Below are 14715 nucleotides of genomic sequence, written 5' to 3'. Positions count from 1 at the left end.
CATAGGAAACTGCATTCTGATTATTTTTCCAAACTAACCTTGAATAGTGGATTTTGACTACACTCTGGAGGTGGCTCTGGGATTGTTTTTTGTGTCTTTTTTTTTTTTTTTTTTTTTTCCTGATTGACTGTTGTTTGGCAATCCAATTCTATTCAGAAACTATATATGAATTCTTAGGTAATGTATGCTAATTGTAAAAATCCTCAACAGTTTAATCTGCTGTAGGCTTCTTGAGAATTTAATAAGCCTCTCTCATAATAAAATGTGTCAGAAGGGGCAAATATTTTGCTAGCACAGCTTGTAACTGATTGTTTGTACAATGGTAGCAAGTATTCACACAACAGAAGTACGGTGCAGTCATTTTTAAAAAGAAACATTTGGTTTAGCGCCTTAAGGGCAAAAATTATTACTATATTTGTAAAATGCATTTACTTTCTCATCCCTACCAGCAACATGTCAATTTTTGTGAGGATTGCATGTTATTCGCCTTAGGAAAAGCAAAATCAACATAATGAAGCAGAACGCAGCTGAGCTGTCTAAAGATGCTTGGATTGGAGTGGGGGGGAGGAATGTTGTTGATTTTTTCCCTGTAGTTGCAAAGTGACAATAAGATTTCTGAACCTTTTTGCTTCATAGATAGATGGATAAAAGAAAACGAAGCTCAGACTCTTTGGGCAGTAAGGCTCTTGGAAACGTAGAAGTAATGCGTTGCATGTGACTGGAGTAGTGCCATTGATGGAATAAATAAGGCCAAGTTATAAACCACAGTGAAGGACACAGCTGATAAAGATCATGGTGTGGGCCTGCCACCTATTTCAGCTCACTCGTTTGTCCCAAAGTTTCATTCTGCCAGCTAGCAGAATGTCTGCAGAGAAATGAGACACTGGGGGTTGACGATATTAAACTTGACAGTCGCCTGCACTTGGCCAAGAAGGAGACCCATTTAAAGCTTGGAGGTCTGCAGCTTCTGGGTGATTCAGGCATCATGCTAGAACTTTCTGATGTTATTAAATGCTGCCAAGAAACCTGCCATGATTTTTTAGCCTTGCTAAAGTAACTTGCACCTTCCTGTTTGCACAGCTAGTCAGCCACAGAGGGTTTAAAATTTTAACTAGAAATATGAGCTGTGGGAGGGAAATGGTGGGAAATGACTGCACTTCCAGATACGGTGAAAACAATTTTGAAGGTGTCTAATTGCATGAAATAGGGCATAGTGAGCATTGGCTTTCCTTCCCAACCAAATGTGACAGCTAAGATTAATCTCACATTCTATCAGCAATTCGGCTCCCTCAGAAATCTTGGCAAGCTCCAGCAGCAGAAGGAGGCAGACTTGATCAATACAATATTTTAATATCAAAATAATCAGATCCTGGGCTGAGAAAAGGTACTGCATCCTCTTCAGAAGTGTTCTTTTCTGGTAGGAGTGAAGAAAAGCCACATAGGTTGTCACAGGAAGAAAGAAAGAAAGCAAACGCCAACAAAAAGTACTAAACTTGCTGCATGCTTCACCATTGAACACTGTGTTAAGTTCCATCACCTCACCCAGCATGCAAAAGCTAGCATTCAGAAGTGGCAGATGAAGATCATTACAAACCAAGGAGTGGTAGAGAAGATTTCAGCTTTAATTATGAACTTCCTGCTATCTCTCCTCCTCCTCTGAAATTCAAGGCACTTCATTTTATTTTTACATACTTTGGTGTCTCAGATTCCTTTTTATGTTAGTATAAAAATAACAATGAAAAGGAAAATAATTCTCTTATGAAAATTCATGAGAATAGGCAGTTTAGAAGCTCTTTTATTTATTCCAGGGAGCATAATGACTTTTAAAAACACCGTGATTGTATGTTTGTGTGGATATTTTGTTTTGGTCCTTTTCCTTTGTGTGCCTTGCCAGTTTCCTTATCTGTGTAGCTGTAGAACATGGGTATTAGGTACAAAAGTTGCAAATCATTAAAAATTTAAATTCAAAAATAAATTGTCTGCAAGCATACTAATCTGTTAGCCAAGAATGAAGGGGACCTTTTAAACACCATTTTTATGTATTAAAGTGCTCAAAGGCAGAAATCCACATGCTTCTCTAATGACCTTAATGAATACTTAATCTCGTAATTTTTAGTCCAGGAACGAGTAAGGTCAGGTACAAACATCTCAGAAGGATGCTTGTACTGAGAGATCCTGATACTCCTGATACTGAGCAGAACCAGTTGTGTGGCCCTTAAACAATATGCATATTGAAATGCCACATTAAAGCTGTTCAGACACAGACCTTTGAAGGGTCCTGCTCAAGCAGACGCATGCAGGGGGGTTCTCTCAGGTTCACTGACATTGTTTCTGGATCTCAGAAATTGCATATATAGGTGTGTCCAATCCGCCAGCCTAATAGACTGCAGTTTTTCTGGCCCTCTAGGTCCTTTAAGTCTATGTCAGCCTTTCCAAATTCTCCAATGCTTTAACTGCCACAAAACAAATAAATAAATAAATCCTTCATCTTGCAGAACCAATAACCTTGAGCACCCTGGGCTGCAAGACCCTTTGTTCTCTCCCAAAAGTTGGTTGCTTGCTGGTCCCAGAAGGATCCATGAAAGAATCTTCAGGGCTTTTTTGCTGCAAAACATATTGGGATTTTTTCTTGCAAAATATATGGCTGTACCAAAACTTTCATCTTCCCTTTATCTGGCTGACCTGTTCCTCCCAGAACATTGTTTCTCCTGTGCTTATTTTTGTACTGCCTTCTTATTCTTGGCAAGAAGTTGGGGCTTGACTCTTCCTTGACTGTCAAGGCAGCCTCACATGTTATAATTCTTTACATGTGAAGGAGGAAGTTCCAGGTAAAAAAATGACTCTTCATATATCTATTCTTGCTTTACAGTGTTTATATTAAATAAGGAGATTGTGTCTAATTCAAAAGCTTAGTATTACTTTTTTTGGGATTGTTGTTTGTGGTTTGTTTGTGTTTGTTGTTTTTTTCAATGTAAAGCGTGTAGCCTTTTGTATTCACCTTTCTTGAATACAAGGGGAATTTGTTAGTTGCTCAAGGTATATACATATGTTGTAAAAAATATAAAAGGTTGTAGAAATGAGGCCAAACTCTTAGCTCCAGTAAATAGAACACAGAAGTGATACAAAGAGAGAGGAAAACATTGCAGTTTGTACTGGCAAATTTCAGTTCTGTCATTCTCTTCTTCAAGAACAAGAAAAACAGCTTATGCAAAGGAAAGATAGAAACAGCCAGGCACTGCTGGGTTTATCTTTGGTGTGATAAGCTTCCTTCAGGGAGACAAGAACAAACTGTGCACAAGGCATAGGGAAGGTACAGGCAGTACATTTTAAACTCTTTCAATAGTGAATTGTTCCAGCTTCAGGAAGCCATTTAAGTTTGCTCTGTCAGAGTTTCTTCCAGCTTCTCAGAAAGCACAACTACTTGGTGTCTGTGCACTGAACGTTTTAATTTTATTACAGTAGAGCTTGATTGATACGCAGTTGTATGCAATGTATTTTGATTTGAGATAAGGTCTGGAAAGTAAGAATGATGGATGAAGTTAATTGTAATCTCAAGGACTGTCTCCATGCAGGCTGTAGGTGCAAATCAATGGCCATAACTCCAAGTTATCTAAAGACTTCTCTTATATGGAAAATCCTGGCTGTAGCTGGGCCCGTACATGGATGCCCAGCTCCAACCCACCTTCATACTCTTAATGTTGTAAATTCTGTGGAAAAAGTAAATTTTGTAAATAAGTTTCCATTTTAAACTTTGTATGAAAAATACCAGAAGGTAAATACTACTACAAATATGTTACACATTCTGGATGAGAAGCCTGAATTCTAGTGCATTTTATTTCTTTATAAATATTAAAGTTCATTGACAGCTGGAATTGAATTTGCACTTGGAAGATCAAATGTAATTACATAAAAGCACAGGCTTGGTCTTGCTTATATAATCTGTTGATATTTTGGCTGTCCTTAGCTGGCAGTTATATGACGCTTTAATTGAAGCAAAAAAAAAAAAAAAAAGTGATACAATTTACCATCTTAGATGAAATTATAATTTTTCAATTGTTTTTTTTTGTTTTGTTTTTTTTTCAATTATAGTCATTAGTTTATATAGGAAAATTGTACAGCTTATTAAAACATAATATGTCCATGTTTTCTGATAAGTTATTGTCTCAAAAACTGATACTTTCGATTTAGACATTCTGTATCGAATTCACAGGGCCCCATTTTTAATGTCATGTCTTTATACATTGCCTGGTGCTGCATTCACCACAGCTTCACCTAAAGACTCCCTCAACAGGAAAAATGAGATACAACTCAGGATAGTCTGTGATTCTGTGATTTTGGTCCTTGTCCTTACCACAGGTTATTGTGGTATAAGTACTGTTCTGTGCCATCCTGGAGAGATTTGTTACAGGCAAAAATGTAGAGATTCATAAGCAGCACAGCCCATGTCAAATGCTCAGAATTTGAACTAATTTTTTAATATTTTATTTTTTTTAAATTATGACTCTGACCTAAATGTTTTGTTTGAAGCATATAATTTGATAAACTTTTTCTGAATCTAAGGCAGAGTTCAAACCCCTCTGGCTGGCTGTCTCAGTGCCAAGAGCTGATGCCGCTAGCCAGGAGCAAACCCCAGTCGCCAGCCAGGTGGGAAGAGGCTCCAGCATTAGCATCCCCCAGGGCAGCCAGCTGGGGAAGGGCTGCCAGTTGCACAAATCAGCTCTAATTGGGGTTTAGATTCTGGCTCCCTGGGGCACACCTGGAAGCAATAAAATCTCGGGTAAAGCCAAGTCTCCTAGAGCTGAGCTTTTCTGTAGCCAAAGCTCTTTACTTGGAAGACCCAGGCTGGAGCGTGGGTTTTGTGGCTTTGGACGTGCAGCGTGGCTATCCAGAGCTACTGTGAATGGTGTCAGGAGAAGGAGGAGGATGATGATGTCTGGAAACTCTGCTGCGTTCTTCGTATTCCTGTGCAAGCAAAAAAGATGTGGTTTTCCTGTATTTTCTCAGTATGTGGTAAGTATTATGTCTGTATAATGAGTAATGAAGCTGTGTTGGTGTGCATTCCCCCTGTGTTGAAGTGTGGATGTTTTCAGTCACTAAAATTGCCTATATGTTAAAACGTTAAGAGGTTAAGTTCTGTAAAACTTAACTAATCCTTGAATCCTATAGTTTTCAGTGCATCAGTCTGAAAAGTGAAAGCAGGCAATGTCTTTCTAAAAGCCTTAATGCTTGAGCAAGACATTCACATCTACGTTCTTCTAGACTATTGGAAATACTTGGTTCAGTTGTCCTTATGAATGTGGCAGATACTTACCCCAGTGGGGAGCGCTTAGCTTGTTCTCTCTGCATAGTGGTTATTTTCCGATGACTTGTAGTAGATCCTTTTGACTGAGACTTAAAGCAGGATTTAAGTTGGTTAAGTTGTCATGGAGGGAAAAAAAAAAGCTTAATTTGTTTTGGCCTGTCTTGCTCCTGACATATTTACTCTAAAACAAGATGATTAGCATAGTAAAACATGTTTCCAGAGTGTGTGAATGTGCCCTTCCATTGAGAAGGGATTTGCAGGCTGTCTGCTTATGGCAGCCAATATTCTTGTCTAGGTTTTAATTTGTTTGTTTGGATGTTTGATGTGTTGTTAGGGGTTATAGGCTTGAACAGCTTCCAGAAGCCTTATCCTGTCTTAAAATGTCACTCCAGAAAAATACACACTTAATTCTGGAAAAAAAAGATGTCCTCTCTAATGGGTACTTACCTGTGTTTTTGGCATTGAAGGGGAGGGGGAAGATCTGGGCATCCAGTTACAACTTTCAATTATTGCTCTCTCAACCAAGCTGACAAAAATGGTGTTTGACTTGCTTCAAATACAGTGACATTTTGTGCTATTGTTTCTGACAAAACTGTAGCTTGAAAAGAATAAATTCGCTTTTGAAATCCAAATTGCTTCTTGCAACCAAAATGGCTTCCAGACTACAATGCCAGCAAAATCATAAATCCAGAAGTTAAAATCAGTGCAGACTTCTTGCAGTAACCCCCTGCCTCGTTACGCACCTGATGTAAAGGACTACTAAAATTGCTAACTTGTATTTTCCTTTGGAAAGAATAAAATGCTTTGAGACATACTCCGCTGTGAATTGTTCTTGTTACTAAATACTCCTTTGAGAGCATCAGTTCCCTTTTAATATCAAAAGATCCTGAAGATGAAGCAGCTTGGGAGAAGAGAACAGTGTTAATGCTGTTCCCTTCCAGGTATATAAATGAAATGCTTTGAATCAAGTCCAGGTGAAACCTTTATAGTTAAGAGACAAGGGGAGGTGCTGCTCTCACTGCTGTTGAATTCAAGGCACCTGCAGCAGGAGCAGAGCTTAGCACTAAGGCTGTGTTTTGTTCTCTTTGCTCTCCAGTAAGTGGTGGAAAGGGCCACCAGACTTGATGAGCTACTGAAATGACATGAAATGGTCAAATTTAAATTAATTTTTCTTTATTATTTTAAGTGGGGATGGGAGAGCAACAAAACATCATTAGTTCTAGAAAAATCTTACATCAGAATTTGGCTTTGCAGTACAAACCCTGAAGTGGCCAAAGCAGGAGTGAGTAAGGAAATGAAGAGGGGGCTGTAAGTCTGTGCAGAAAGGGCCAAGTGGCCATGCCAGGAGCAGACTTTTCTCTTTAGGGTAGTGTGAAATGCCTGAACAGAACTTGGGTCGCAAATGCTGTGTAATGTATTTTAGGCATGTCACTCAAAGCCTCAAGATCCTGTGATTTGTTAGGCATCAGTCTAGCCAAGAACTTCAATCTGCATTTAATTTTGATGAGGTGCTTGTTAGTTCAGTCACTCATCTCCATCCTGAATGCTTTGTGGCTAATGGCTTTGACAGAGGCACTAAATCATACATTTCAAGTTTAGTCTTTCTTCAGCTGTTTTTTCTGTAGCCTCAAACTTTCTTCCTTTGAACGATTTTACATACAGATGAGTTTCTTTTGAGATTGTGGCAGTCAAGGGCTGTGGAAAGGTAAAGTCTGCTTTGAATTGTGATCTGTCCTGCTGCCTCCAAAGGAAGAGCTCAGCACCTTTCATGTCTCCGTTCTCCAGCCTCTGCTCATCAGTATCCACTACTGCATTTCACCATACTTTCACTCCCAGTTTGTATGCTTCTAGAAGTGCAGGGCCATTAGTAAAGTGAATGAGCAAATTTTCTTGTCAAGCTGGAAATAAAAAATAAATAAATAAATAAAAGCATGTAACTGAAATGGTTCCAGAAAATAAGATAATCGTTGCATCTTAGTTGGAGACATGGGGGCTACAAAGAAGCAAAAGTTACTGCTGGAAAACTTAAAGTAATGGTTTGTACAGCCCCAGCACCATGGAGAACATGTCTGCAGAGTTGTAGACTCAGAGATGAGCAACCTCACATCTGCAGCATTCAGCATCTGGTTTAAAAAAAAAAAAAAAAAAAAAAAGGTGGGAAGCTGCTCCATGGGTTAAGAAAACTTCTTCAAGACAACCAAGGGAATTTAGTCTTTAAAACAGGGCTTCTATTTTCATAGTTTATGATATCACGATTGGATTCCTTCTGTGGACATGAGCTTCTATATAGTACTAGTCATCACTGTGACAAAGGTTATACTAGAAGAAAACTTTAACTGAGATGAAAGAACAGAATTTCTATTATTTTAGCAGCTGAATGTGTCATTACATCAGTCGGTATTGTGTAGCAAATTGCAAGCTGCAGCGAAATTGCTTTAAAATATATCTGTATATATTTTTCTAGAACTGTGATAAAGTCATTCAGCGGTGCATTGAAGTAAATTTCTAGTTGAATTGTTGTATCATATCTTTTCTTACTATGGTATAGAAACAGATGGTAGTTAGTTATTTTTCTTAAGTCTCCAGCAAAGCTGATGTGATCCCTTCCCTTGTAAATGTTTTCAAGTGAAAGTACACATGACCAAAATGAATCTGCATTGTAACATTGACTTGTGGTTTATAAAGCAAACTTTTAATCAGCTTACAACAGTATGCTGATGATAATTAGTAAATGTTGTAGCAGCCAAGTAGTTCATTATTATAGGAAAATGAGTTATTAATCAGAATCAATTGCACGTTTTCCAATAAGACTGTAGAGCAGATGTCACTTCATACTTATTTTTAATGTAGTAATTGAGTAGACTGTGGTACAAATGCATGTGTAGAACTGGGGATGCTCTGTCACTCCAGTGTTCCTACCAGGACTGTGACTGATCTGAGAATAACAGCTGTTCTGGACCTGGCATATCAAGAATGCTGCAGCACATACAGAGTTCTTTGATTTTTATCTATACCTGGACATTCTTATAACCTAATATAAATAGCAATTGTTTTGAAACAACTTCACTTTTAAATTATTGATACTTGGTCTTAATCTGAACTTTGCCTGAACAAGAATTTCTTTTCATAAATGCCTTGAAGGACTTTGTTCCCTGAAAGAGAGAAGGGAGCAGTGCTAGCCACCTGTGGAGCTACCAGACAGTAGGTTACAGCGGAGTGTCTTTGCAGGCATGGAATTGGAGACCCAGTGAAAACACAACTTGGTTTAGTGTCGCATGCATGCCTCACCAGGAATGCGTTGTGGTTTAACAAAATGCTGTAATTAGAAGTGAAGTAGTTACAAATCAAAATTGCCAAATATTGTTTATCTAACAGTGTGAACCAATTTACAATATCAAGATAGTCTACTCCCATGTGCTATATAGAAGTATCAGTAAGAGATATACTAAACTTTCTTGCTTTAAATAAACACTGTGTTGAAAACCAAGCTATGCTTTATTCAGAAAAGCTTTCATTCTTCTGTTTCACACAAGCAGGTTCAAAAAAACTGCTGCCTCTTATTTTACAGCATTCGACAAAAGAAAGGAAACTTGGCCCAGAAGCACTGGACTGGACCAGCTAACATAGTGAAATGCAAGCCTTGCCCCATGATGCATGCAAGCCCTGTCTGTGGCTCTGATGGACATACATATACTACCAAGGTAAGTTCTGTTTGTGCCCTGAAATCCTTTTAGCAGTGACTGTGAAGACTGTAATATGAAGATCAAATGGCTTTAGTTAATAGGCAGCATTAAATTTAAGAGTACTGTAATTTAATTTACAGTAGAGCTACTGTAGCTCTTAGTTTATTTCTGTAGAAAAAGTGCTAATAAATTTACACATTTACGTATTTGAAAAACACCAAATTAAAATGACAAACCAGAATTTTATGACTTTCATGATTCATGTTTCTGTAAATTGCTTGTTCTTCCTAAGGATGTAGAATGCTTCCAATATCGATGATGCAAAGAAAGGCATCTGACCAAACTGACTTGGTCACGCAAGATGGTTCTAGGGTAGTTCTTGGCTTGGTTTGGTTTTATTTTCTTTAGATTTTGTCCCCAAAAGGTAAAATAACTTGACAGTATCATTGTTCTGTAATAGGTTGTTTTGTTTGTTGTTTTTTTTTCCTTCAGGCTGTTTTGTTAACATACAACAATTTGTTTACATCTCTTTTAATACTCTTCTGTGCCAGATGCAGCATATATGGTACCATTAAAAGAAAAAAAAATCCCATAACCCAGGGAATTATCCCAGAGCAGGACTAAATTGGCTCATTGTTATACTAAAAATATGATCACCTTAGGGCTTGATTCAATAAAAGAAGCTGTCTTCACAGCTATTCAACAGTCCAGATTTGTTATTATCAAATAAAGCCTTCCATGTCTCAGATGCATGTTCCATTACCAGTGTTGCAGGCATTGGAAGTCATGTTTAGGGAATGCCCCTGAAGTTTTCTTCTCTTTCTGGTCCAAGGTAAGGTTTGACACCCAGTAAAACTACGCTTTAAAACCGAAGAAAAACCTTGGAGAAATACAAGAAAATAAAACCTTGAAGAGGGAAGGATTCTTTGTTGTGATATAGGTGCAGTGTCATCAGCACAGTTATTCTACATTCTCTTCTCAGCTGGGCAGCTTGTATACCTCATCCATTAATAGATGCAGGTATTAAAATGCTGCCACAGCTAATTCATTTAAGCCTCTACCCTATTCTGGCTGAAGGATTTGCATGGCCAAAGAAGAAAATCAGCAGAAATTTTTTCCTACATATAGAATACACAAAAAGTATTCTAAGTTGCCTGTTTAAACAAGCTGCACTTTTTAATACTCTCTAGGATATTTAATAGAGTAATGCACCATTGGTATTTAGGATTAAAATTGAGCTCACATTAAAATCGATATTTTTGCCTCTTAAATTCTTGAGAGCGTGTGGTAGAGTGGTCTGTAGTAAATAGCCTTCACTGAGTATTCAGTCATCCTATTGAACTCACTTCTGTGCATCTTGCCTGTGTCACTGGGAGGTGTTTTATTTCTACCATAAAAGCCAAACACTTCATCCAAAATTCTTCAAATGTCATAAATTCATCAAGCTACTGTGCTAAGCTACAAGACTGAGTGCTACAATAAAGACCCCAAACAATTCCTTTTGTTGATGTGCTTCACTGTCAACGACATTTCTACCAGAAGTTGGGTGTTTGAGTTGGTTGTGGTTGGCTTGTTTTTTTTAGATTTGTGGAATACTTATTCAGAAGCAACACTTGTTTATTGTGTTTTTAACTATGTGTTGCTTCTGTCCTAGTAATGGAAAATTGTAGTATTTTGTTGAACTTTTAAAGCACAGCAAGTTCTTTTCCTCGGCTTTTGTCCCCATTTTCTTCCTCAACCTGGAGCACATAAGGTTTCGTTGCTTTTTAAATACTCTGATGGCTGGTCACAATGCATATTTGTTGTTGCTTTTTCTTAACTTTTTTATTGAAATCTCCTCCAGTGTCATGCTGGTTGGTAAACCTATTTTATGACATTCAGTCCTAGCAAGAGGATGCATGTCTTGTTAACCTTTACTAAATAACAGCGGTGCTCTATAGCAGTGCTATTGTTCTCTGCTGTATACAGCTTACAGCACTGTAAACCTGAGAGTGCATTATTACAGTAGCCTGTAGAACATGGTTGCTTCTATACAACTTCATCTAAAGGTTCTGCTTTGTTGATCTGTTCTCAAAGACAAAATGACAAACGAAGTGAAGATACTTTAGGTAGAGTATTAAAATTAAGTAATGTATTTTTAATGTCCTAAAAAATAACATTTTTACTGTAAGTACAAACCATGAGTTGGTCTATCTTTTATGAATGGATTACTATAACTGCTTTCCCCAAATTCCTCATTAGTTTTCACCAGATGATGTTGTTCTTCCTTCTTGCTTTAATCCATTTGATCCTGAAGTCACTAAAATCACAGTTCTCCTTGGTAATTTTTTTTCCATGTGCTGTGCAGTTGGCAAGTATTATTTCTGGCACTGCAGCGCTGATGTGTTCCATTATTGACTGTGCAAATACAACAAGGTGGACACTTGAGTGTGGGCAAACACCATGCTGCTCTGCATTCATGTGTATGTATCTGTATCTGGCTCTGCATCAGCTGCTTTGTGCATGTGCAATGATATGCTGGGCAAATGAAAGGGTGGTTGTTAAACATGTAAGCAAAAAATGGAGAGTAGCCACTACATTTCAGGGAAAAAAGAGTCTTCTGAAATTGTCCGTTGGCCATCTACTCATGTAGTCACAGGCAGTATGCACAGGCACACACTGGTGTTTTAATCCTTCCTGGCTCAGTTACATTTTGCCTCTTCCTGCCAGCACAGGGGTAGGAGATCAGGCAGAAGACAGGTTTTGACTGTATTCATAGCCTGGCAAGGCAGCATCAAAGCGTTTTGCTAATGACTGGAGGCTACTGATCAATGCCATCGGTGATGTTTGTTCTGGAATTGCTTTTTTCTTCCTTTGGACTTCTAGCTGAGGTAAAAATGAATGAAAATGGAATAATATAGATGAAACTTGGGTGTCAGTAATTACACAGAAATACAGATTAAGAGGAAAAAAATATACACATCGCAGGCTTTTGTTTAGCCACTTGATTTTAGAATAATTCTGGCTGGTTTTGAGAAGAGGATCATAATGATCACTGCTGGGCAAAAATGCGAACAAAGTAATAAGAAAGGAATTGAGAACGAGCACAAAACTTTATTGTATTATTATGGGCGTCTCGTTTGCCTTCAGTTATCATCATTGTATCCCAAAGCTAACAGGGTTGAACTAGGAAATGCATGGAGAAAGGCAGCAGTGGTTGTCAGAGGTGTGGAACCTGCAAGGAAGCACAGAGTTCTGAACACTTTTGTGTTATTTTTATAAGAAATCATGGCTAATCATGGAAAAAGAATGTTGTGCTTCAAAATGCAAGACCTCATGAAATTAAGTTAGTTTTAAAATAAATGAAGTATTCTTATTTTTTTTCAGTTCAGAATTGTAAAATTCACTGCAGCATGGTATTGTGCAGGCTGAAGCTATAAACGGGATTTATATGAATCCACAGGGAATGGATCCACTGCAGGCTACTAAACCTCTAGCACACTGAGTCCCTAAGCCAGTGATTACCAGAAGCTGGGATGATTGGTATAGTTGGGCAGGAATGATTCGTTCTGTTCCTAATTTGCTCTTTCTTTTACTGCTTTGTAGTTTTCTCACTCTTCTTAAGGATCTGCAATTTGTCCCTCAGCCTAGTATCCTGCCTGCAGCACAGAGCTAGTGTGGCTCTTGGGTTTTTACATCAAAGTGGAGGCATCCCTGTCTTTAGATGAGGCACACAGATAATGGAGCTAATGTACTTGTCTTCACTGAAGTACTGCTGTTTAAGAAAGTATATTCCATTTCAGCTTTGAGTGGGATTGAAATTTCTTTTTGAGCTGGTCCTGAGTATTCCTTATCTTTGTTTTGCATTTTTAGTTTCTGCTTCAAAGATTAATTTCACACCTTTAAAACAAAATTAAGACTGCAGAGCATGAGCTGGAATGACTTTTGATAAAGCTTGCGGAAGGCAGAGGATTTCTGTTTGTTGTGTTCTATTTTCCTGGAAACTAAGAAATCATTAAGGATTCAATTCCAGGAATGTAACTTCCAATGCATTTTTAATTGTTGTTCTTCTAATGATGTCTTAGTCATTCCTGAATGGATAATAAAATCTTCCAGTCATACAGACGATAGTGCTTTTGCTATCTTGCCATATCATTTTTACTGGTTTGCACTGTTTGCTAATCCTCAGGCTGTCACACTCTGTTCTAGTGCTTTCTGTAGAGATTGCATTTTAAAAGAAAGCATTTTATTTACATTAATTATAGTGCTGATGATTCTGGAGACTGTCTGCCTACCCCCCCCCAACTATAAGGGATTGGGATTCTTCAAAGGCAGCCATTTGCAGAGTAGAGGAGGAAATGTTTGGCATGGGCTATGTTCTTGAACACATTTACTGGAACATGACATTACGGCTGGACATCTCTAGAGACACTCAGCAACTGATGCTGTGCATAAAAACCATGAAATAAAATCACAGATCCTTGCTTAGGTTAACATCTTGTGTTAACATCAGGTCTGAGTATCCTCAGCATAGCAGATCTTCTTGATGTTTTTCTAACTGAATGGATTTTCATTAAAACCAACTTTATTTTGATTTATCTTCATATATAGGAGTAGCACTGCTTCAAAGGCTCATCACTCTTTAGGTATAAAATCTTTCTGGTTCTTTTTCTAAGTGTTTTCAAAACTTGCCACAGTTATTTATCTGGGTTATCTTATCAGCTTCATAGAAGTGCTAAAGCTGAAGGGAATTAAATGATGTGGCTGTGGTATATAGTATTTTTTCCTCATGTTCTGTTGTTTTCCAGATGACAAACTTGTTTTATGGTTGGTGGGATTCTTTAGTGGTGCCAGATATTTCCATGTTGTGACATGACACGTTGAACACAGATGGAAAATCTGGTCTGTATTTACTCAGTCCTTGTATCCTGTTTCCAGTAATAGTTTCTGGCACTTCTTGGACATGTAAAACTTTGTTACGTATCTGGCAACTTTAGAAATTCTTTATCATTCTTTTTCTCTAACTTTGAACTCTCTAGGCTTTAGGTTTGTCAAAAACTTCACCGAGTCCACCTACTGCTTGCAGTGCAGATGTTTTAAAATATGTGAACTCTCTCCCCTATTATAAGACTTGCAAAGAGTGATTGCTGTTTCCTGGATATAAAGAGCTCTATTTAATACTCTGACAATACAGAACGTTTCCATAGTATACTGCAGTCAGTGTTCAAAGCTCTTTAAAGTACTAATGAATTAAGCTTGTGAGGTAAGGAAGCCCTGTAAAGAGCACTATGTAATTAGTTAATGTTTTTGTCAGCAACACATTAAGAATAATAACTGTGTAGCTGTCAGTTTTACAGGAAGTTTAATTAAGCTAGTTAATAAAGCAATTACCTGAACATGACGATGACTGCACTTAACCAATCAGAAAATGAAAATAGGGATGATCTTAAATTACAAAACATACCACCTCAATGACTAATGTACCCTTCAAAGATGGAAAGGTACATTGGTATAATTATTATGCTCCTAATTAGGTACATTGTTGTTCTGCAAATTTTAATTAAATCATTGCAAACTAATTAAGTCTGTGATCATGTCTTTGTTTGAAAATGGAAAAATCACCTTCTGTTGTCATAACATTAGGTAACAAATTTGATATTAAGGGATGTGCAAGAGAAGTAATTTTCCAGTGATCTTGAAATGGGAGAAAAAAAGAAAATAATGGCCAAAATAACCAGACATTCTTAGTTA

General features: G+C 37.7%; 1 protein-coding gene across 1 annotated transcript in view; it reads left to right on the top strand.

Annotated features, from left to right (window-relative positions):
* The window catches only part of SPOCK1 (SPARC (osteonectin), cwcv and kazal like domains proteoglycan 1), a gene marked incomplete at both ends in the record, with an annotated part of 283060 nt that overhangs the window by 180808 nt on the left and 87537 nt on the right, over window positions 1-14715 (top strand). Inside the window, one exon of the mRNA XM_084295019.1 lies at window positions 8871-9003. Coding sequence (XP_084151145.1) covers window positions 8871-9003 — 133 coding nt within the window. The remainder of the gene's footprint in view (window positions 1-8870; window positions 9004-14715) is intronic.

This window comes from Netta rufina (genome assembly GCF_964035555.1).
Source record: "Netta rufina genome assembly, chromosome: 14".
Taxonomy (NCBI): domain Eukaryota; kingdom Metazoa; phylum Chordata; class Aves; order Anseriformes; family Anatidae; genus Netta; species Netta rufina.
Note: the sequence above shows the minus strand (reverse complement) of the source record. Positions and strands in the feature narration are given on the sequence as shown.